The 22,389-nt window shown below is 48.0% G+C and overlaps 6 protein-coding genes across 6 annotated transcripts; 2 read left to right on the top strand and 4 right to left on the bottom strand.

Moving 5' to 3' along the window:
- Window positions 1-1,357: 1,357 nt before the first annotated feature.
- FSUBG_11528 (fungal transcriptional regulatory) lies at window positions 1,358-3,370 on the bottom strand (the record flags this gene model as incomplete). Its single annotated transcript, XM_036676220.1, has 5 exons — window positions 1,358-2,048; window positions 2,102-2,603; window positions 2,666-3,083; window positions 3,149-3,215; window positions 3,360-3,370. The coding sequence occupies 5 exons, from the start codon at window positions 3,368-3,370 to the stop codon at window positions 1,358-1,360; spliced, it is 1,689 nt and encodes a 562-aa protein (XP_036533010.1).
- A 2,310-nt stretch (window positions 3,371-5,680) lies between these two features.
- Window positions 5,681-8,165, bottom strand: FSUBG_11527 (amidophosphoribosyltransferase; the record flags this gene model as incomplete). The annotated part of the gene is made up of 14 exons (XM_036676219.1): window positions 5,681-5,720; window positions 5,773-6,118; window positions 6,174-6,201; window positions 6,256-6,333; window positions 6,389-6,405; window positions 6,454-6,661; window positions 6,724-6,740; window positions 6,794-7,155; window positions 7,207-7,359; window positions 7,416-7,562; window positions 7,619-7,661; window positions 7,709-7,835; window positions 7,902-7,967; window positions 8,142-8,165. 14 exons carry the CDS (start codon window positions 8,163-8,165, stop codon window positions 5,681-5,683), a joined length of 1,656 nt encoding a protein of 551 aa, XP_036533009.1.
- Window positions 8,166-10,783: 2,618 nt separating this feature from the next.
- FSUBG_11526 (NCS1 family nucleobase:cation symporter-1) lies at window positions 10,784-12,586 on the bottom strand (the record flags this gene model as incomplete). Its single annotated transcript, XM_036676218.1, has 3 exons — window positions 10,784-12,048; window positions 12,101-12,410; window positions 12,503-12,586. 3 exons carry the CDS (start codon window positions 12,584-12,586, stop codon window positions 10,784-10,786), a joined length of 1,659 nt encoding a protein of 552 aa, XP_036533008.1.
- Window positions 12,587-15,967: 3,381 nt separating this feature from the next.
- Window positions 15,968-19,259, top strand: FSUBG_11525 (importin9; the record flags this gene model as incomplete). The annotated part of the gene is made up of 3 exons (XM_036676217.1): window positions 15,968-17,965; window positions 18,014-18,585; window positions 18,638-19,259. The coding sequence occupies 3 exons, from the start codon at window positions 15,968-15,970 to the stop codon at window positions 19,257-19,259; spliced, it is 3,192 nt and encodes a 1,063-aa protein (XP_036533007.1).
- A 572-nt stretch (window positions 19,260-19,831) lies between these two features.
- On the bottom strand, window positions 19,832-21,072 carry FSUBG_11524 (uncharacterized protein; the record flags this gene model as incomplete). Its single annotated transcript, XM_036676216.1, has 3 exons — window positions 19,832-20,475; window positions 20,530-20,841; window positions 20,889-21,072. The coding sequence occupies 3 exons, from the start codon at window positions 21,070-21,072 to the stop codon at window positions 19,832-19,834; spliced, it is 1,140 nt and encodes a 379-aa protein (XP_036533006.1).
- A 523-nt stretch (window positions 21,073-21,595) lies between these two features.
- On the top strand, window positions 21,596-22,350 carry FSUBG_11523 (mitotic spindle assembly checkpoint MAD2; the record flags this gene model as incomplete). The annotated part of the gene is made up of 2 exons (XM_036676215.1): window positions 21,596-22,129; window positions 22,180-22,350. The coding sequence occupies 2 exons, from the start codon at window positions 21,596-21,598 to the stop codon at window positions 22,348-22,350; spliced, it is 705 nt and encodes a 234-aa protein (XP_036533005.1).
- Between the last annotated feature and the right edge of the window lie 39 nt (window positions 22,351-22,389).

Below are 22,389 nucleotides of genomic sequence, written 5' to 3'. Positions count from 1 at the left end.
ATCAGTGTCAATAAAAGTAAGCAATACTCCTGGACCTGTTAGTCATGTGGTATCATCACATATTACTATTAAAAGAGGACTTCTACCTAGGAAACATGCCTTGTTAGTCTGTCTCAATGCTGGCTGCCTACGTACGGAGTATTGGACCCGCCAATGGGAGTAGCTCTGTTTGAGATCTTATCCTCGCACTTATTCATTCCCTTTTGCATTCATTGTACCTATGCAAAGTGAAAGTCAAGAAACGTGGTTGCACAACTTCTGGTTCCACTTTTACTATGTGATTCCGTTATCGCTCGCTGCTCATGCAAGTTCCAACGTCTCTCTCTCCCCTGTATAAGCAGAAACTTTATACTTACCAACCAACTTATACCTACAGCCAGCCAACAGAGTACCTAAGGTAGGTATGTCATGTACACCCCTCATCCAATCTCAGTCCTGGGTTCAGATCTGAGGGGTAAGGAGAAAAGAGGAATCTGACATGACAACTATGCCGTGTCACCCACGTTACGTTTTGCTTTGTAACACGAGAGTAGAGAGCCCATATCCTCCTACACGTGTGTTGTGTAGGTGTAACCGACGCCGTTATTTCGCTCATTCAACAACGACCGGGACCAGGCTAGAATAGGCGACTCTCAGGCGCCAAAAAGAAGTCAGGTGTTTCGGCCGAGATTTCATGCTCAACCTACTTTGGACAAGCTGCATGCTTCTAACTAGTTCTTCTACTCAGTGGGGGCTGACTCTATAGGACCGGACCCTGACCCTTAACCACGATGGACTTGTCAGATCCATCTGAGCGTTGGACAAATCATAGTTGCAGGGTCGATTTACGCCGTAGACGATAGAACGGGGCCTCCGTAATCGAGACTCGAAACACAATAACAAGTAAGGTAGCTCAAGAACGAGTCAAACAACAAAGAATAAATATCAGGCGACATCTCCAACTCAGTGTCGTATGAATGGTGGGTCTGCTGATAAAGCCCGTGTCTTGAGGTAAGGTAGCTAGCTAAGCTAGAAAAGTCCCTGGTTGAAATCGGTGAAGCCATCGTGAGATTCGATCAGTCTAGAACCGGCAATTGCGAAATGACCCTTCCCGACGCCCAAAAACATCCTCTATTCTTTCTCTAGCACTGCACCATGGACAGCTGGCAAAAAAGACACGCGGCGTTCCTCTAACCTATTAGCTACTGCTTTAACTCCGAGCTTGCAACCGAACTGAAATGAACCCTAGAATGAAGCACAAGTCTCAACTCGACACAACTTTTCGCTCGACGCTAAATAAAACACACCGCAGTGACATGCACTGGATCCAGTAAACACATCCTGAACCAAAAACACAACAACATCATATCATATCATATCAAACAATCAAGTTCTCAAATCCCATCCCCCGTAGATCATGTAGCCAGTTGACATTATCTGAGCCGCGCGAATCCTGCATCGCCCATGTCGCTTTGAGCATTTCAATTGCCGTGAAGAGATACCCCCATGGACAGATTTGCCAAATCGACAACAGCCGTGCCAGGGTCCAAGTGCGTTTTTCAGGGTCTCGTGTTTCGGCCCCTGCAACAAAAGTCGGCCACGACGATGCTTTGAAGTATGGGTCATTCTCATCGATGGCGGCTAAATTTCTCAAAACGTCCTCCAGCAGGAAATCGGTATCGATGGACCGTACAGACCGAACTAGCGGTAGCGCTTGGAGGATGTACAGGCAAGCTGCTGACCGGTGTGCCGCAGCTAGACACACTCGACTCTCAAGATCTTGAACAAGGTTGTGTTGTCGTAGATAGTCCGCCCAAGCTGGAATGTCCACGGCAAGAGCCTCGTCTATCAGAGCAATTGCCTTGTCTGCCGCACCGAGAGACTGATCTGTCCAGGGCACTTCATGGGACAACTCGGATGCAGAAAGAATGATGTTCAGAATCTCTGGAGGGCAAGACAAGTAACTTGTCAGTTCCACACGCTTCATAACGGGTAAGAACTGGAAAGCTTGCCGTGCAACACGAGCTGCAAGGCCACCAGATGTCAACGTCGAACCCAGAATGTTGTAGCTTTCAAAAGTTAGTATCCATTGTGAGCACACCAGTAGCTAGGGTGGACTTACATGAAGCTGTCAGTAATGACACGGTCCCGCAACATTCTACTAGATGCGTCGGGATTACTGTCCGGGTTGAGCAATGCCATGATGCTTGTGGCGCCTTCCAAGTGGGCCCTCCAGCTCTGGTTGTCTGACTTATCCAGATCAATCAGGTCAAACTTGATAAAAAAGTGCATGGCAGCTAATGCCACCTCACTACCTGCCGGGTCAAGGGTATCGAGCACCTCCCTCATGTGGCTCATGGCCTTTTGCTTCGCCGTCAAGGCATCGATGAGAGCCTGTCGTGTCACAAGATCTTTTGAACGTAGCAGGGAAAGATAGCCCGCGGGATTGGTGAGGCCTGCCGGTATTTCGGTAACACGACGAAATATGTTGGACCAATGGATTGCTGAAGTGGCAACAAGAATCTGCAAGAGGAGCGGGTGCTTCCGCGTCAAGGGTATCAGTTCACGGAACGGGTTTTCAGGCGTGTCTCGGACCACAAGATCTTTGCAGACCCTCTCGTTGACTGGGGCATACGTTAGTATCGGCCAAGGGGGGAAAAGAACCAAAACTAGAGCCAAGACTTACAATGCGCTAGGTAGTATCGTGATGTGCGGTCAAGGTCCTGGAACAACGGATCTGTAAGTGCAGCAGGAGAAGGCCAGGGTATGCTAGGATCGCGTGAAGGGGAGCCCTCAGAGTCTGGCGGGGTTGGCTGCTGGTGTCGGCTTTGCTGCTGCTGCTGTTGATCCATCTCTTCTGCCTCTTGGGCGGCCTGTTGGGCCTGTTGAACCAAACGCGCCAGCGGATGTTGGTCGCTATAGTCGGGTTGAGGCTGAGGTCGAGCGCGATCATGCTGACCCTGACCCTGCTGGTGGCCAGTGGGTGATACAGAGGTGGAAGCATCAGATTCGTCGGGTAGTCGCCGGCCGGGAGGGGGATTGACATTGCCGTGGGAGTCAATTCCTTGGGTCCAAACGAAGACCTTGCCATACCCGAGGCATTCCTGCCCTGAGACCGCACATTTGTGGCATGTCGGCCATGAGCGGTCGCAGCGCAGGCGTCGACGACGGCAGTTGTGACACGGTTTGGTGTTGCTTGGCGGCATGCGCCGGGTGCTGACAGAGCAGCCTGACAGCTACAGAGGGTGTGTTGTGTGCTGCGCTGGACTGGACAGGACTGGAAGGTCAGTCGAGTCCTATGATTTCACTAGGTCCAGGTCGTGCTCGAGCTCTTTGTGGCGGGCGAGACAGCGGTTTGGATGTAACGAGCGAGTCGTTACAGAAGGTTCATGGTGGACTCTTAATACCAAGAGAGGATATCGTTGCCGTGGGTGTAAGTGAGGGGTAGAGAGGAGTTTAAGTTTTGGTGACAATGACAGTGGTAATAGTGATGAGGATGATGATGATGAATAGAAAAAGATTGTGACGGAAAGAAATGTAATGGAGTTATTATTATGGAAAACTAGTACGGACGGAGTATTGAGAAATGGAGGTAGGTGCTAACTAACTAACTCGGCACCAGGAAGGCACGACGACGACCTAGGATGGAATACCTAACACAATTGGATGGAACATGGAGGGGTAAATGGAAGGAAGGAAGGGTGCGGGTTGAGATGGGAATAAGATCAGGAGGAAGGAACACCGAGTCAATACGTCAGACAGCTCTTTCGGTACCTTTTTTAGAAATTGGAGAAGAACATCCGTCCCAACCATACCAGGATCAAAGATCAGCAGCTCGAGCCACCCACGTTATGGAACTATCTTAGACAAACTAATTGGGAGTCTGTCATGAAGATAATCACACGGCACGGAGTATGGATACTGTACAGTCATAGAGTCGAGTGTGTGCAAATCTACTAGTATCCTATAAACCAACCCAACTTTACTGTGTCGTCCAACCGACATGAATAAAAACTAACAGGCCTTCAACTAACTAACATAGATAATCTAGTACTGATTCGACTAGTCTATGCTAAGAGCAGATCTCATGACTCGGCTCCAATAAGAGCTGACAATAATTAGCATCAATCATCTACTAGGAATAGTACGTATGCAAATTGTATAGCTGGGCACGCCCAATATGTCCCTCCCTCCCTCCCTGGATCCATATCATGATCCCCAATGAATACAATGCCCGCCTCACCTCGCTCTCCCTCTGGCAACAAAAAAAAAAGTAGAAGCCCCACGTTCGCTGTCAGATCTCCCGACTATGGCCGATGCTATTTCTCCCCAAAAAGGCAACAAAAATACATACCGTGCAGCCGAGCTCCGGGACCTGCATTACAAAGCTCCCACAAGAGTCCCCAGAAAGCTTGTCGCTGTGGGTTCAGCGCAATCACGTCCAGCCAGAGGTGACAGTGTTGCCCAATTCGGAAACCAGCTGTTCTTCGAAGCCTTGTTCTTTTGGTCTTCTTTTTTCTCTTTTCTCTGCTCTCCTTTTGTGAGGGGTAGGCAGACTAACTAATCATGGTCTGTTTGTTCTTTGTGTGATGCGTTGGAGATCGTGATGTAGCCCTCGCTACGGAGCATTTGAACCGCCCGTGGCACTACCTACTATGATCCGCATCCTACCTTGCCTTGCCTTCGCATAAACTCCCTAACGCTCTGTAACAACGGCATGGATCTCTTCGTGGCTTCTGACGAACACAACTTCAATAATTCTATTCTCTAACATCATTGCATTAGTCAAAGAACTTGCTCAATACGAAACTTGGCTTCTCCGATTGAAACCCTCTCCAACCATCTCCAACCATAGTACATAACTACCTAACAAGGCCACTAACCAAAACAACTAGTTAGCATATCCTCCCCTCCTCAGCCAAGCAAAACAGTTCTAAACGTCTGCAAAGTTTTAGCAGGGAAATCCTCTGACATGGGTCTATTTTGATGGAGAAACTTTGACTTTCTCCTCATGAGGCTCCTCCCACCTTTGCAACAACTCCACCAAAAATGCCAACTGACCTTCACGATACTTGGATTTCTTCATCTTACTCACCGTACTTGTTCCAAGGTTTATATCTTATGGGTCTGAGTTGCAAGAAATGGTGATGATGGATACAGTGGACTGATTCAACTCCAGACTATTGTGAACCCTGGAACGTTATGCGTTGTTCTGATGCCTCTAGTTTCACCCATTCCGAAGATATCCATTCCAACCCACTCGAGATTAATATAGTCCCTTCGATTACCGAAGTTTAAGACTCGACTTCACAATATGGGAGTGGTTAATGGCTATCAACAAATCACCCATTTCGATATAGCAGCAATTGGTCATGCAATAGTTCAAGCAACGCTCTTAAATTTGGCTTTTCGTAATCTCATACCCATCTAGGCCTCGCGGCATCTCTAGTATCCTCATGCCTTGCAGGGCTGTCAGCCAAGGCTGGGCCTCTATGACCGTACTCTTGCTAACAACTGGCTGGCAGCCCTGCCGGCTGTATTATTTTTCGTGGCATCTTAGATAACGCCATTCTATTTTTCGTCTTTAAATTCCATTTCCAAGCCCGTACTAAGACTCATTTGTCTTCTCCAGCGCAATGCCTTGCTCCAAAGGTGAGTATGGTTCCATTATTCAAATACTCTTGTGCCTCATACCCAGCACCTATGAAGTTGTGATCTGTTCACTCGCCATGTTGTGAAGACTATAAAACGTGTCAGTAGACGTTACTCACTGATCCCTTGGCAGAGACTGACCTGATATCTTCTCGCTCATCAGCCTCAGGCCCATTTGTAGGCCCAGAGCTGACAACCACGTTTCCGCCCTCATCGCCACCAGCCTTCATGGTCGTCAAGGTGGTTTTCGCCTTCCGCTTGCCGTTACGGAGGTCACTGAGATGGTCGAAGTATCCTTCCGGTACTTCTGTGATGTAGCAGCCACTAAAAACGCCCGTTTCAAAGTCCCGGACCTTACTTGCGTCCTCAGCAGCCTCCAGACACGCGGCCTTCAGACCATCAGGTCCATCGAGATCTTGGAAGATTACCTGGTCGGCTCCGATGTAGTCGGCAATTTGTTGATTTGTTCGGCCATGGGCAACCAAGTCTTCACAAAGGTTAGTAACGAGACAACCTAAGAACAGGACAAAATATCTTCATACCATCGGGGTCCGCAAGATCGATACCGTACTTTAGTCGTTGTAAGTAATATGTTCAATATTTCATGCCAGGGTAAAAACTTACGATATGCGGATATACACACTCTGGAGAGGCTGAAACAAAGATTACCTTACGAGCACCAGCGTCTCTGGCCATTTGAACCTATAGCCACCCATTAGTTCCATCTCATAGACAAATTCATCGTCATTTTACTTACGATTTGTCCAGATGTAGCTAATCACCAATTAGTACTGACCCTAATACGGAAGGGAGTTTACTTACTGCCACGCACGACACTGTCATCCACTAGGATGAGGTTCTTTCCTCGGAATTCTGAGTCGATGGGTGAAAGTTTGCGGCGCACACTCTTCATTCGAAGAGCTTGGTTGGGAAGAATGAAGGTTCGTTGAACATATCGGTTCTTGATTAGAGCTGTGACGTATGGCTTGCCAAGCTTCTCAGCGAGAGTAGCAGCCGCGATGTTACTTGTCTGTTGATTATGAGTCAGCTTTCACATTTACGCGAACATCATGACTCCTAAACTGAGCGTACCTCTGGAACAGGGATGACTGGGAAACAATTAGTACAGTTCAAAGGCAGGAAAACCATGGATGTCTCATACCTGCATCAATCTCTTGAACTCCCTTCTCTCCGAGAACTTCTCTGACCTTCTTGGCCAGTTTCTCTCCCATGTTTTGTCGGCTGCGGTACACTGAGATTCCGTCCATGGTTGAGTCAGGACGAGCAACGTATACGAATTCGAAGCAATCGGGTGTATAAGGTCGGTCGTTGATAATCTGACGGAACTTGGGAGCACATCCCTTCTGCAAGAAACAGGCCTGACCAGGGAGGATGTCGACAATGTTTGAGAAGCCAAGTTGCTTCAATACGACGGATTCGGAGGCAACGAGGTAATCTTTAGTACCGGGGAGCGTGGCGGAAGGTCGAGAACCAATGCAGAGAGGTCGGATACCGTTGGCGTCACTGAAAATTGTTAGTTTTGGGTAAAAAGCCGTTCAAATTGCGACAACTAACCGGAAGGCAAGAATACCAAAGCCAGCGATCATGGCAGTGCATGCGAAAGCGCCCTGGCACTTGGCGTAGACATCACCGAGAGCAGTAAAGATATCCTCCGAGTTGGCACGAGTCTTGCCGAGCTGCTGGAGGCCGTGGGCGAAGATGTTGAGGCTATTGGTACAAATCAGTCATCGCGATTCGAATCAGCGCAAGCTTCGACTACGCACAGGAGCTCCGAGTCGGAATCGGAGTTGACGTGTCGGTGGGCTTCCTCGTCGAGGAACTTGCGGAGGTATTCGGTGTTGACGAGGTTACCGTTGACGCCCATGGAGATACCGAAAGGGGCGTTGACGTAGAAAGGTTGAGCTTCGGAGCTGTAATCGCATTTTTGGTCAGCGGTGTACGACATTGTGTGTCCAGTAACACATACGCAGAAGCAGTTCCCATGGTAGGGTAGCGAACATGGCCCAGGCCTATGGAGAGTCAGTCTCCGTGTAATCTGTGCATCGCATTGCCATACCCATGTAACCGGGGAGATGCTCAAGTCGTCGGCCATCAGAAAAGACCTTGCTGGCCATACCGAGGCCCTTGCATTGAGAAACCCGTCCACCCTGGCAAACAGCAATACCTGCAGCATCTTGCCCACGCTATAGCTGGTTAATATCTGTAGATATCGAATCCGGGATTCGGGATATTCGCGATGGAGGACTAACATGTTGGAGATAATACAATGTCTCGTGGAGATCAATGGCGGCGGAGGTAGCCTCCTGGTCACCTAGCTATCAAAAATTGTCAGTACATAATATGTGACATTATTTATGTTGTGTTTCATTTCTTCAACTCTTTTGGTAGCACTTCCGTCTCAAGTCCGAGCATAGGCAAGGGTCTCTTTTTTTCCTTGAGCGCGGGGGAGGGGCAATAGAGAGAAGAGCAGCAGAAGAGTGAAGACTCACCAAAATGCCCGAAACACCACACATGTTGAATATCGTGTCACGGAAATAGTTCGTGTAGAGGTTGAAGAGAAATCGAGTGTTCTTGCACCCAAACAAGAGTTAGACTTGTACCAGTTTGTTTGTGAAACCTACGAGAAAATTTTTCTCTTCTGGTCACGACAATATCGGTCATTTTTTTGGGCAACCACAAATCTTTTGGCGGGGTATCGTATTGGCTGAGGCGGGCCGGACAATGATCCGCAGTGGTGGAGTCCCCCAAAATATGCCATTTCTTTCCTCCGTGTTAGTGACTGACAGTTAAACCCAATATCATATCACGATGTAAAGATATTTCTTTATTTCTCTCCAGTTTTATCTTTATTGCAGGAGATTAGACGTCGTTCATCGTGAGACATATTCTGAAATACAATTACGGCTGAAGTCTCGCTGATTAGTTCAAGCTGCAATTCGACCTTATCCATCAAACATGCCCAAACCGTGTAAGTGGAAGCCAAGATATCGATAGCAGCAGATAACAGACTAGGTATCGAAACTTCATGGAATATTAATCCCGCATTTAAGTTCTCGTGTCAACTGACCACTCTAATGTAGCATTGGCTCGTTTTACAACTAAGCTTCACCGCAGAGCTGGGTCTATTCATCGAGCATGTGGAGTACCTTTCTCAATACCACTTGATGGAATCTCTGGCGCAGTCCTGTAGCTGCCACCTCCGAATCTCTATTTGTTCAAGTTCTATGCAAAATCCAGTTCCAGCAGGAAATTTTAAATTTAAATATGTTAATAAAAAACTCTAGCATAAACAGTTTTGATTCCCTTATACACAACAGGAAACGGAGCAGAAACCAGAGAAGCCCACATGACACGGGACGCTCGGAAGACGGCAACAAATACCGGTCCGGCCACCGCACGGTACAGGGAATCATCATCTACAAATTGCCTGCTAAATTAATTTATATACAATCTTTATACTCTGTAGTTACTTTTCGTCTGTCTTACCAAACAGTTCCTTCTGCATTTCCACAATTAAGCACATACAACATCAGCATTTTAAATAATTACAAGACAAGACATATGTGTGCACATACAAGTACCTTATATAGACCCCAAAAGCTTTAAGTATTAACGGCTCCTGATACCTACCAGGAGTAATACTGGATAAAGCAGACATCTCAGTCCGCAAGTAGACGTTTTAACCTTTTGATAGTATAGGTTCTCCTGGTCACCGCGTGCCTTGCAATTTCTAAGTCTCGGCGCATCTGTGATAAGTCAAGGTGAAGGCCAATCATGTCGAGACCATGTAATCAAGCTTACACAGGACAAGGATTAATCTGTATATAACGCAATCTCCCAGCCAGTTTGCCAATCACCCACAAATGAAGAAGGTTTCCACATTGCTCGCTTCAGAGCCCAAATCTAGCCATATTCTTTCGATGAAATTGTCAGAAATATAAACTTTAACTTAGCACCCATCTTTAACAAGCAAGGAATCACCTTACAAGCCCCGTTGGCTCAGTGGTAAAGCGTATCACTAGTAATGATAAGATCACTGGTTCGATTCCAGTACGGGGCACATGATTTAGTAACCTTTATCTTTTGCCGATGCCGATCTGACGAGTATCCTTTCCCATGGTCGCGATAGCTTCCATGTTATTAAGGCAGCGGATTCCATTTTTAGTAGTGGCCTTGCTTACTTACACCGTTACACGTAGCACTTTAAAAGTACCTATCTTAGTGCTTCCTGAGTTTTATATAATAATGCAGTATTCCTCTTATCTAAAACGAATTAACAGGAAATGCACTATAAAGTAATAGATAATATTAATAAAATTATTATATATTGCTTATTATGAATGCAGACAGAGCTCCATGTCTGTGTGTATTGATATTATCTCAATGGTCTGCAGCAGAGTACATAAAGTGCTTCCCTTACTAAATATCTTAAGTCTAGCAGTACTACTACTGTTTGGCAACAACATACAGCAGCGCTGAGCACCTCTGAATTACCTTCTATGTCAAGTTGTTGAATTGCATTCTGTAATCATATTGAGATATGGAGAAGTGCTTATAAATATAACATCATCCTGCATAAACCTTAAACAAAATAAGCATGCGTGCCGTCCCGCTATCATTACACAACGTCAAAAAGTCAAAGTAACTTGGCCAAGCTCGTAAGATTAACTAAGCTACAAGACTAAAGGAAAAATTAAGACGCGTGAAACGCGCGTGGTAGTTGTGTGTTGCCCCGTACTGGAATCGAACCAGTGATCTTATCATTACTAGTGATACGCTTTACCACTGAGCCAACGGGGCTTGTGTAACGAATTCAGGAGCGAGTCTAAGAAGCTCTGCGGCGAGCAGGATCTTAGAATAGTAGGTTTGAGTCGACTGAACATAGCATAGTAGTCTCGTAAGCCATTCAGCCAGGTAGAGGGCTCTGGCCTGGCAGTCCCTGCAAAGTTCAGTATGTCATAACAAACCCATTTTAGTAGGCCCAAGTGCAGGAAAGTTAGTTCGTTCGAAACCATTCATTCGTCATTCAGCTGCTGCTGCTGCTATTATGTTTTAAATACCTATCTCGAACTCAACATCGTTATAATAAACATATCCCCATAGATAAATCCCCATTTTTATATACCTGAAATCAAAAATCTTTCGTGTCGTCTGCTGCCTTTGGCGCCTCGCTCCTTGCAATCTCTTCGTCATATGATGGAGTTCTCGAGTTATAAGCGACTCGGATGTCATCGATCTCATCACCAACCTCCATCCATCGATCGCTGGTCGCCGGAACTGGTGAGATCTTGCATAGGGCCCAGTACATCATCGATGAAACGATGAAACCACAGAAGTAGTTGAACTGATAAATATAGATCGCACCCTGAGGAACGTTCTTGGCGCCGACAGCATCGGCGAAACCGACCACGTTTATGACAATTCCGGCGATGTAAGCAACATAGCCACGCCAGTTGAAACCACCTGTGAAGTAATACGGTCCTTCTTTTCGAGCATCGTAGAGTTCCTTAGTCTCAACGTAACCCTTGCGCACGATGTAGTAATCAGAAACCATTACACCAGCGATTGAGCTCAGAAACACACTGTAGGCTGACAGGTAGGTCGTAAACTGGTTGCTGTCCTTGAGAAGCTGCCAAGGACAGATACACAGGCCAACGATGGCACAGATGTAGCTTCCACGACGAATGTTGAGCCAGCGAGGAAGAAGAGCAGTCATGTCAGTGCCACACGACACACTATTCGCTGAGATATTTGTACCAAGCTGAGCTAGGGCGAAGGATGTAGCAAGGAAGAAAACACCAAATCGCTCGCCCGAACTTCCATCGTCAATGAATCTATCTAGAAGATCAAGGGGGCTCCAGATGGCCTCCTCGTACAGGACAGAAGAAGCTGAAGAGACCATGATTCCGATGAATGAAGTAATGGCGAAACCGAAGGGGATCGTGATCATCTGGGGCCAGAGGGCGTCTCTGGGCTTCTGTGCAAATCGAGAAAAGTCACTGGCATTGACAATGAGTGTCGCAAAGTTGGAGATAGAAGACATGATGCCCTTGACAATTTCCCAGGCCAAGTCGCTGCCGTGGACCTTATTACCAGCCTTTACAATGGGGCCAATACCACCTGCGCGCGAGATGGTCCAGGCCAGGAAGGTAATTCCAGCGACGGGAACAACGTATGCCTTGACAGTGAAGAGATGTCGGACCTTGTGGACAGGGAACCAGAGTGCTGGAAGTGATACAAGCCAAAAGATGAAGAAGGAAGCGAAGTGGGCGGTATCGGTGCCCGAGTCTTCGCTGAAAGTGTTGGGAACATTGGCCCATGACTTCCAGATGGAGCGGATCATGAGATAGATACAGTCACCACCAATGTAAGCCTGCACTCCATACCATACAGCGGCTATCAAGTATTAGCAATGAATTCTGATTGTGTTGGGAAAGATAGAGCATACCCATAGCAGCACGGTTCAGTACAGGCCACAAGCTACCCCAGATACCAAAGGAGGTTCTGTTGGCAACAGGGAAACCAATGTGATACATGGCACCGAAACGCGCATTGATTGCGACAAAGATACCTGTGATACTGTATCCGATCCAGACACAGAGCCAGGCTTGCCACCATGACAAACCATTGACAATCATGGATGATGAAATCATCCAAGTGTTGATGTTGAAAGAATCCGCGATCCAGAAACCAACAAAGTTCCATGGGCCCCATTGCCGGCGCTCAATCTCGACGGGTTTGAGATCATGGTTCGTAAGCTGCATAAGAGTTCAGTACAACTCGGTCTCATTGATCGCAATGTGCAATACACTCCAATGGTGGAAAGCTCAAGCTTGCAAGGCCTTCATACCATAAGCTGGGTCTTGGTCAAGCCAGGTTCAGACTCAACGGCGACTTTATCAGCCCAGACCTTAAATCGTGATCTGGTCTCCATGGCTGAGGTGTATGACTCGGTGGGAGGTGGAAGTATAAGCCAGTAACGGGTATCAAAAAGCTTCGGATGCTTGAACTAGAAGAAACTCAAAAAGGAAGACGGACTTGTTGTATTATGACAGGCAGACCTAATCCGAGGTGCTTATGACGTGTAGGTGACACCAAGTAGGGCTGGCAGACTGGGATTAAATCCAATGACACAAGAAATGATGGAAAAACGTGAGATGGTAGTCTTGCTGAAGGATGAGAGGGGGCCAATTGGAACTTCTCCACCGTCTGCTTGTCTTGGAAAGTCTGGTCGTAGTGGGTGACAGGCAGTATTTATACTTGATGGTTCGAGATTGACATGCCGCGTTGGTTGCGTTGCGGATGCTTTGACAAGAGGAACTAGACCGGACCCCATCTTGGTTCGAGGTTATCGGCGCCCAGCAGCAGCAGCCACTATCAGTCTGATCGTCATCCCCAGACCCAGCCGTTGCAGATAACTAGCCGGCAAGGTACATACCACGCAAGGACCCTCGCCGGCGGCCACTTTTGCCATAGTAGGTCAAGCTGAGAAAGGTTATTCTTCCCCATGTTGGCAGCGAGAGGACTTTGCATTTCCGGTCGGTAGTTGTTTGTCTTTTCATCGAGCACACGACCAATTTGTGACGGCCTGCAGATTCGGATATCCAGATCTCGAGAAGCAGAAGGATATGCATGGTAAGACCATCACGCAACAACAAAATCGAAGCGTTCATAGGTATCCATTCGAATATGATCATAATACAATGATCCGTATGTTATTCGGCATAGAATAGAACGATGCGCGGATGCGGAGAGATGATTCGAGTGACATGGATACGAAAATGGGGCCCGAGAAGCCAAGCTAGCCAAGTCGTGTTTTGGTGGGTGCCCCCACAGAAGACCCTAAATCCATGGAGCAACACTTGGTATGAGTGGTTGTTGAAAGGGTTTCCGGGTAATGTTGACGTAGAAGTTGGGAAGATCCCGATATCGCTTTGTGTGGGAGAGATGTTCGGAGTACCAAGGTGGACTTTGAATATTTGCTGTTGTTTAGGTTTGTTGCAACAGAGAAACAAAACGTGGAAACAGAGGTTTGCAGTGCAGACGGACAGTACGTACCCCTCTTGAAATTCTGGGCCTAAGAAGATGCTCTGCAGAAAAGTGCAACTGCAGGCAACGACAGGGCCACTGCTATCAGCGCCATGTGAGCAGGAGCCATGGAGCCTATCGGAGGGTCGACTACCCCAGGCGGACATAAACGAAGCAATATCATTGGACAACTCGGTTTCCTTATCACCGTAACGATGCCTCTAAGATACGGGTACCGCACCGCCTTTCCCAAACCGAGTTAGCCTGGAACTGTAGAACAAATCTGTTACTCGATCTCATCGAGTCAACCCTCTCTTTTATAGTAAAATTGCCCAGGCCTGCAGTTATCTGCCCTATCAGGACTATCTTGAACTTCATCCACGTAGTAGTCACTGAAATGCGATCTCGTTGTCAATAACGTAGGTCATTTCGGGTTTCAACCGAAACTATATTGCCTAATCTTTCTGTCCAACCCTCACAATCTGGACCTCGATGCGTTGGTTCCCCTTCTGGTTCGTATCGGCATAAGAATCCTTGTTCCCGTTTCTGGCAGCGCCTCGCGATGACCCTATTCAGCTTCATATTGCTCCGAAAGTTCGCCGTTTCCACATCATATAGTTATATTGATAGCGACCTTGTCACAGATAACACGCCACCTCCCAAGTGAAATTATGTACTTCAGGACTACATTCAGTTCTCCCGTATGGCATGTCTGCTCTATTCTGGACTGACATGGCCGAACCGATGGCAGAGTCATGCCGGTACATCTAGAAATCCAAGTAACACCGAGGCAGAGGAGCAACAAGACTAGCTTCAATGAGTCCCTGCCCCATGCATAGTGTGATTCAGTTCCTCACGAGCTCATTCTCCGGAAAAGTAAGCCAGTAATTGCAAATCTTCGGTTTCGGATCGGCATTCGTATACCAAGGAACATTGACAGTCAATGCGTCTGATATGCAAGTATTACTTGATGGAAATCACAGACGCGACCTCAACTCCGTCAGCGTCTCGGAATCTCACCAGAGAGAACGAAACCTGCATTTGTTATAGGTCTGGTCATCGACCCGCAAACTTTGTGAATTCATACACCCGATGGGGTAGAATAAACGACCTCATACGATTTATATAGTATTTTTTCCTCTCTTTCGAATAATGGAAACAAACACTCCGAAATTGAGCCACAAAATGATTTATTGGCTAAGTCTGGCTGTTTTACATGATGGAAGAGACCAATAAAGTACTTACACAAAGCACCACGACATCTGTCCTCCTGCAGGCCGAGTTTCCGCAGTGTAAAGTTGATCAGATATCTTCAGTGACATGACTTAAATACAACTGCAAAGAGTTTGAAGACTGGAAGTCGAAACCGAGGTCAGCTGAGTATGCTGCCAGGAGTGTCCAGATCCTATGATAAATCACTTGAAAACCGACAATCTTTATCGTGGAACTGGTGACATAGGGTAAGCCTTTTCAATGCCCAATTGGATTTGAGTATGACACTTGTATCCTAAAGAACATCGTGAAGGTCGCTATTGGATTTTTCACATAATCGGGGTCTTCATAAGAGGGTAAAAAGTATAGACTACCGATGATTGGACTCGATTATGCTGCGTTACCATCCACAACAGGAGCAAGCTTCAGGGGCACTATAGCCAAACAAGCTGGATGCCCTACATCAAGGAGAAGTTACATGAGGAATTGGTATTTATTTATAGAGCTGAGGTAGCTAGCTGCTCGTCAACAATGACGACTGCCGATATTCCGAGACTCTGCTAGTGTCATGGTCCAGTAGCCAAGGCTACAGTTCAGACATCACAGGGTCCAAAGAAAAACAGCACGGGAGGGATGACACGTGAATAAACCAATAGCTTCTGCCCCGCGATCTGAGTGGCATCGACGTGAGAGTGCCGAAGAGTTGCGAGAATTCATCTCTAGGCCAAAAATACCTAGGTCAAGGTAAGGCAAGGCCTACTAAATCTATACTAAATTATACTAAATCCATACTAAATTATATTAATTTATATTGAACTAGTTATACTAAACTATATTGAATTATATCGAATTACATTACATTCGCTCAAGTCCTTTTGTCCCTTCCATTACGATAATGGTCCTAAGTTTTGATTCCTCCCCTTGACTCTTCCTGCCTCAAGCTCCAGACCCACACTTTGTTTCCCCCACCATCGTCGTCAATTCCGCCTTCTTTTCTCCCCGCCAACCTCAGCCTTTTTTTTTCTTTACCCATTTCATCCAAACCTTTTTAGGTATATACCATCCTGTTACAATCATGGAGGACCAGTTGGTGCAGCTTCTTTCCAGCACTCAGCTGTCTGAACAGGGTCCCAGACTACAGGCCGAACTCGAGTTGAAGCGCGCCCGAACGAATCCCGCCTTTCCCCTGTCTCTCGCCAATATCGCCGCCCACACCTCGATTGATACCAACATCCGTCAGGCTGCGCTGAGCAACCTGCGACTCTTTATCGAGAACAACTGGAGCAACGACGAGCCTGATGATGGACCTATCATTCCTATCTCTGATGAGGCGAGAGGCCAGCTCAAGCAGGTCTTGCTCGACCTTGTGTTGAGCCCGGAGGACGATCGCAAAGTCAAGATCTCAGCCAGTTACGCTGTTGGCAAAATTGCCGTGCACGACTTCCCTGAGCAATGGCCAAACCTCCTCCCCACAGTTATCTCCGTCGTCCCGGCCGGCACCGATTCACAGCTTCACGGCGCCCTGCGATTACTCAACGATATAATTGAAGAGAGCTTGAGCGAGGACCAGTTCTTTTCAATGGCCCAAGATATTGCCAAGGCCCTTGCTGAAGTCGCCCTCAATGAAAACCGAAAGCCCATGCACCGAGCGCTCGCTATTTCCATCTTCCGAGGATGTTTTGATCTCCTCAATATGATTAAGGAGGACCACGCCAAGGAGGTTCGCGCTTTTGCGGACGGTCTTCTTCAACAATGGAACCCCTTCTTTATTACCGTTCTACAGACCCCTCTTCCAGAGGCCAACCTAGAGAGCGGATCTCAGCCTGACTCTTGGAGCCATATTATCGCCCTCAAACTTCAGGTTGTCAAGACACTCCTCCGAATTCGACGCGTCTTCCCTAACCTGCTCCTTCCCCAAAGTACCATCTTCTTCAGTGCAGTCTGGAAAGAGCTCTCTACTCTACAGGGACCGCACGAGCAGCTTTACATCGAAGCGGATGCCCAAGGACGTCTTGAAGACTCGGACAACCTCCCATATACCTTGGACTTTCTCATTCTCGAGGAATTGGACTTCCTTAACCAATGCTTCAGAGCCCCTCCTGTGCAAGCCGAGCTGGACGGTCACCTCAATGCTCATGCCTCAGCTTCAGAAGTTCCATGGATGAAGGAGATCATGAACATGCTTATTGGTTATTCGCGAGTGACTCGGGAAGAAGAGGACTTGTGGGATATCGACTGCTCCCTGTATCTTGCTGAGGAGACCTCCGTGACTGCCAACTACACCGCACGAACTGCTGCAGGGGACCTGTTGATCAAGATGGGTGAGTGGTTTAACCAGAAGGCCATTGACGGTCTGTTTGGTCAAACACAGTCCCTATTTAGTAGCGAGGTTTCCGACTGGCGGAGCCAAGAGGCGGCGCTCTATCTTTTTGTCATGCTGGTTAGTGACTTCCAAGACATGAACAAGGAAATCCCCGAAGTAGTGGCCCACGCCTACCTTTCCCTGGTTGACTATGCCGTTAACCGGCACGGAGAGCCTCTTCTCCGCGCCAGAGGTTATCTCGTCGCGGGTATGCTTTGCCGTTCTTTCCAGACCCCGGTTGAGCTCCTGGACCGCATTATCACCTCTATCACTCAAGAGGAGTCTGAGGTTGTGCAGGTAGCCTGTGTCAAGGCTGTTGAGGGTTTGATCAACGCTGGCCAGGTGTCGGCCGACAGGCAGGTTCCTATTATCAACGCTATCCAAAGCTACATGAACAACAAGGACCCTAGTGATATGGAAGATGCAGACGAACTTCTCGTTACGCTCGCTGAAGCTCTCCGCGCTGCCATTACTCTCGACAAACGCATCGCTCTGTCCAACGATGTCAAGTCGGTTGATCTGCTTTTCATGCTAGCCAAGCTAGGCGCAAGCAACTTCCAAGTCACTATGCTGATTTCTGAGGCATTTGAAGATATCGTTGCTGATCTCTCTGACGCTGAATCGTACACTGCTCTCTGTGCAAAGCTTCTGCCTACGCTTACCGGCGCCTTTGATGTCGCCAACCTCACTGAGGATAATCCCCTGGTCACTGTAAGTCTCTCAACGAACCAGTTTCCATGCCTCACTGACAATAACTAGGTTGCCACCGAGCTATTGGCCGTCTTGGCCGAGAACGGACCTGAGCCTCTCCCCGCAGGTTTTGTCGCGGCTACTTTCCCTAAGCTAAACCGTCTCCTTATGGAGTCTACCGAGGGAGAGGTCCTCCGACCTGGATCTGAAGTTGTGAAGTGGATGCTTCAGCATGATCATCAGCAAGTTCTTGCTTGGCAAGATGCCAACGGCCGTTCTGGTCTGGAGGTTTGCTTGCACATCATCGACCGGCTTCTGGGTCCTTCTATTGAGGATAACTCAGCCTCCGAGGTTGGCGGTCTGGCTGCCGAGCTCGTCGAGAAGGCTGGCCAGGAGCGCCTTGGTCCTTTCTTACCTCAGCTTCTGCAAGCTGTCGCTAACCGACTTGCTACTGCTCAAGCTGCAGCCTTCATCCAGTCTCTTATTCTCGTCTTCGCCCGACTTACCCTCTCTGGCGCTCAAGATGTTGTTGAGTTCCTCAGCCAGGTTCAGATCAATGGTGAAAGTGGCCTGCAGGTCGTCATGGCCAAATGGCTAGAGAACTCTGTCAACTTTGCTGGATACGATGAAATTCGGCAAAAGTATGGATATGCTTGCAACTGGATATAAGCCATCTGCTAACTGAATCACCAGCGTCATTGCTCTATCGAAGCTTTACTCTCTGAATGATCCTCGACTGGCCCAGACACAAGTCAAGGGCGACCTGATCGTCAACAACGACGATGGGCTTATTAAGACACGCTCACGCGCAAAGCAGAGTATGTATCCAACCATCCACGACTTCTCAACCACCTCAACCCTAGACTCAATCTACGCCCGATACGCTGAAAGTCAGCAAGCTAATAAAACCAACCAACAATCAGACCCAGACCAGTACACGATCGTTCCTGCTTCCCTCAAGATCATCAAGGTCCTCATCGAGGAGCTTCTGTCTGCATCTGGCCAACGGGCTGCTGCGAACGCCGCCGCCGCTGCTGTGGCCTCTGCTAGCTTTGACGACGAGAACGACGAGGAGGGCTGGGAGGACGAAGATGATACTCTTGACCTCAGTCTAGGCACCACGAAAGCTGACCTGATGTCCTTCATGGAGTCAGGTGGCCAGCGGCAGCGAGACGACGAGACTCAAGCCTATCTGACCGACTTTTTCATCCGCTGCGGCCACGAGAACATTGCTAATTTTCAGGAATGGTACAACATGCTTACAGAAGAAGAGAAGTCGAAGCTCAACGAGGTTGCTAGCTCAGCAGGACAATAGACTGGAACTGCATACGCTTACAATGAGTCTTCGAAGAAGGAGAAGAGAGAGCGCTCCTCTCGTCGGAAGTTCGAGAAGAAGATTGCTTCCCGACTGCAGGAAAAAACCATGGCTCTTGCAAATCTGATGTGCCGCTTGAAGGAGAAGACAGGGCCACTGAAGCAGGAATAAAGTATCAGAGAAGCCCACCGTATTAATGACCCGTCATGAGATAGAATTAGAGAAAAGGTGCAAAGAAAACTCGAGACCTTAAGTGACAAAAAGAAAAAACATAGGTAACGTAGCATAAGCTTAGGCAACTTAGTATAAGTTAGCTACTAAAGTTGGGATAAGTTTAGGATACTTTTGCTAAAGTATATTTTGGCACACCATATCACGGTCCGATGTTTCTTACTTCTCGAGGGGGCGGTCTATTTGACATGCAGAGAGAGAGATAGTATGAGTTAACGAGGAATGAAACATCACAATGGAAAAGTCAAAAATGAAATATTTGAGTAGAATAGAATAGATCATTCATCATTCTACCGAAGCAAGCGTACACCCGCCATTGATTAGTATTGCTCCTCTCCCGTCTAGATGATATCTCCGCCAAAGCCTCCTCCGAATCCGCCACCGTAACCTCCACCAAAGGGATTGTTTCCCCTCCCGCTACCAGGACCAGGGAATCTCGGGTTGCCACCAGGGCCAGTGGGATCCCATCGGGCTCCTGGAGGCGCTTGAGGATCGAAACCAGAGGAACCGTCACCTCCTTGCCCGCCGAACAAAGGATCATCGAAAGTAGGATGCATCCCTGAGCCACCACCAGGACGGGGTAGTCCTCCACCAATGAACGAGCCACGGAGAGGATCGTGCGGACCAAGGCCAGGAGGATTCAAGTCGTCGTGACCGATGTTGTAGGGCGATCTTCCTGGCATTTGAAGACCGCCTCGTAGAGGCCGGTTCATCTCGTACTCATCCTCAAAGCCGGGAGGAGGGAAGTCGCCCACTGGTGCAGGCCGTGGACGAGCCATCTCAGGGAGTGGATTCGCTGGGGGTTGAAGCGGGTGTGGGTGTGGTACAGGATCGCCACGGAATGGACGGTCTGGGTTCTGAGCTTCTTGAGCACGGCGCTCGGAGCGTGCATTGGCTTCGGCTTCAGCTGTCTCGACATATCCTTCGCTTTGGAGTTTTGGGATGAGCTTTTGAACAATGTTGACCTTGAGGTCATGTAAGATATCTGGCCGTATGGATTAGTTTGTGATGCTCATGAAAGAGAAGCGAAGGGACATACCAGCAATAGCTTGCTCAGAGGCGAAGACACCGCGGAGCTTCTCGGGAAGATCACTTCGATCTTCCTGGCCGTCCTTGATGGTGATGCGAAGAGGGAGTTTCTTAGAATCCACAACGTCGCTGATCGACCTCTCAAAACGACGGATGTTATCATCTCCGACGGCTACTCCTCGAACCTCGACCTTTTTACCCATGCGGTCAATACGGATGCTAAAGGTCATGGCTGATTGCTTGTGCTTGTAGACAAAACTGTAGGAACCGAAACCTGAGTTCCATTGTTGGGGTAGACGAGGAGCGAGAGACTCGCATTCAGCTATTTCATGTGAGCCAAGTCACGGTATTAATGGATTGTAAACTTACGCATGTTCTTGTCCTCATCGAAACCCAGAAGCTTGAAGCCTAGAGCAGCGAGATATGAGTGGACGAGGAGAGCGATGACTTCGTACGATGAGGCGAGGTCAGATGAATCGTCATTGGGGGGATGCGTTGGTAGAGCATCAGCCATGCCATTTAGAATGGCGGCGACACTGAGAGGTTCTGACATGATGAAGGGCGATGATTGTGATGCTCTTTTTGATGTTGTAGTTGACGAGTGGAGTAGGTAAGAGGTAGCTTGCTAAAGATTAGTAGATAGATAGTGGAGAAGATGGAGGTTATGAGTTAACGTTGACAAAGTTTGGGAAGCGGCGTCATGAAATAGCTGCCTCTTCAGCCCTATATGTGGATCCCTAACTTTTGGGTATCGCGGGGCAGTGTCAGTGATTTAAATGCTAAAAGCGACGAACACGATTGGTATAGGAATAGTTGCCTAGATAAGGCATTAATTAGGCATTAGAGATTAATAATCTGAAGTCTAAAACTTGTAACATTGAGTAACCTCAACATGATGTGAGTTGCCTGACTCATCATTCTGCAGGTGCCTACTGAGGTTAATAGAGAGATCATTCTCATGACGACATTCACGTGATATCGCGTTCCACTCAACGCGTCCCACCACGTCCCATCTTCCAAACCACGAATTTCTACTATCACCACTTTCTTCTCTATAGTCCTCAACCTACCTCAAAATGGAAACGGGCCCTTTAATCCCCGCCTCTCAAGCATCCCGTCTCCTCTCATCATTTACGACCTTCCTAACACTAACTCTTCACACCCTCCTCTACCATCGCGCTCTCTACCCCAAAACAACCTTTCTAACGGCTCGAGCCCTCAATCTCCCCGTCCATCAATCCCGCCATCCCGGTCTCTGCACATGGATAAACGACGCTGTAGCTTCAGTAGCAGCACAGCTACGTAAAGGAACTGTACGTCGTATAGCCATTGCGATGCATGCTGCAAAGACTTTTGATGTGTTGGAGAGATGGGTCTTTGATGTTGATCTGTTTCCCGCTGGGTGGGGTGATAGAGAGGAGGCGACTTACAACCCTGCGTTGGTGGAGGCTGATGATGATGGTGTGGTGAACTGGACCGATGTCAATGAGGCGCTCAGGGGTGCTCTGAGGAGAGTAGCACAGAAGGCGGAGATGATGCCCGATTTACCTCAAGGGAGCACTTTTACTGTTGCCGTTGAGCTACGTGACGATGCAAATGCACCCATAGGTGTAAGTATATCAGTCATGAGATGAACTTCGACTGACTAACACTGACCTAGCATCCTCAACATTGGATACCATCTCAACCCAACCTTCAACCACCAAACGACACCTCATTAAAGCAAGGGTCCTCTCTTGGTGGTCAAAGTACAACAGCAATTCGCTCTGTCCAGGCTGGTCCTTTATTCTTTAATTGCTGGATCGAACAAAGCGAACCCACAACCTCATAAACCTCACATATATGACACCCAGCTTTGAACAGATAGATT

The sequence above is a fragment of the Fusarium subglutinans genome, assembly GCF_013396075.1.
Source record: "Fusarium subglutinans strain NRRL 66333 chromosome Unknown NRRL66333_c0000220, whole genome shotgun sequence".
Classification (NCBI taxonomy): domain Eukaryota; kingdom Fungi; phylum Ascomycota; class Sordariomycetes; order Hypocreales; family Nectriaceae; genus Fusarium; species Fusarium subglutinans.
The sequence above is the reverse complement of the archived record's forward strand: the minus strand, read 5'-3'. Positions and strand labels throughout refer to the sequence as shown.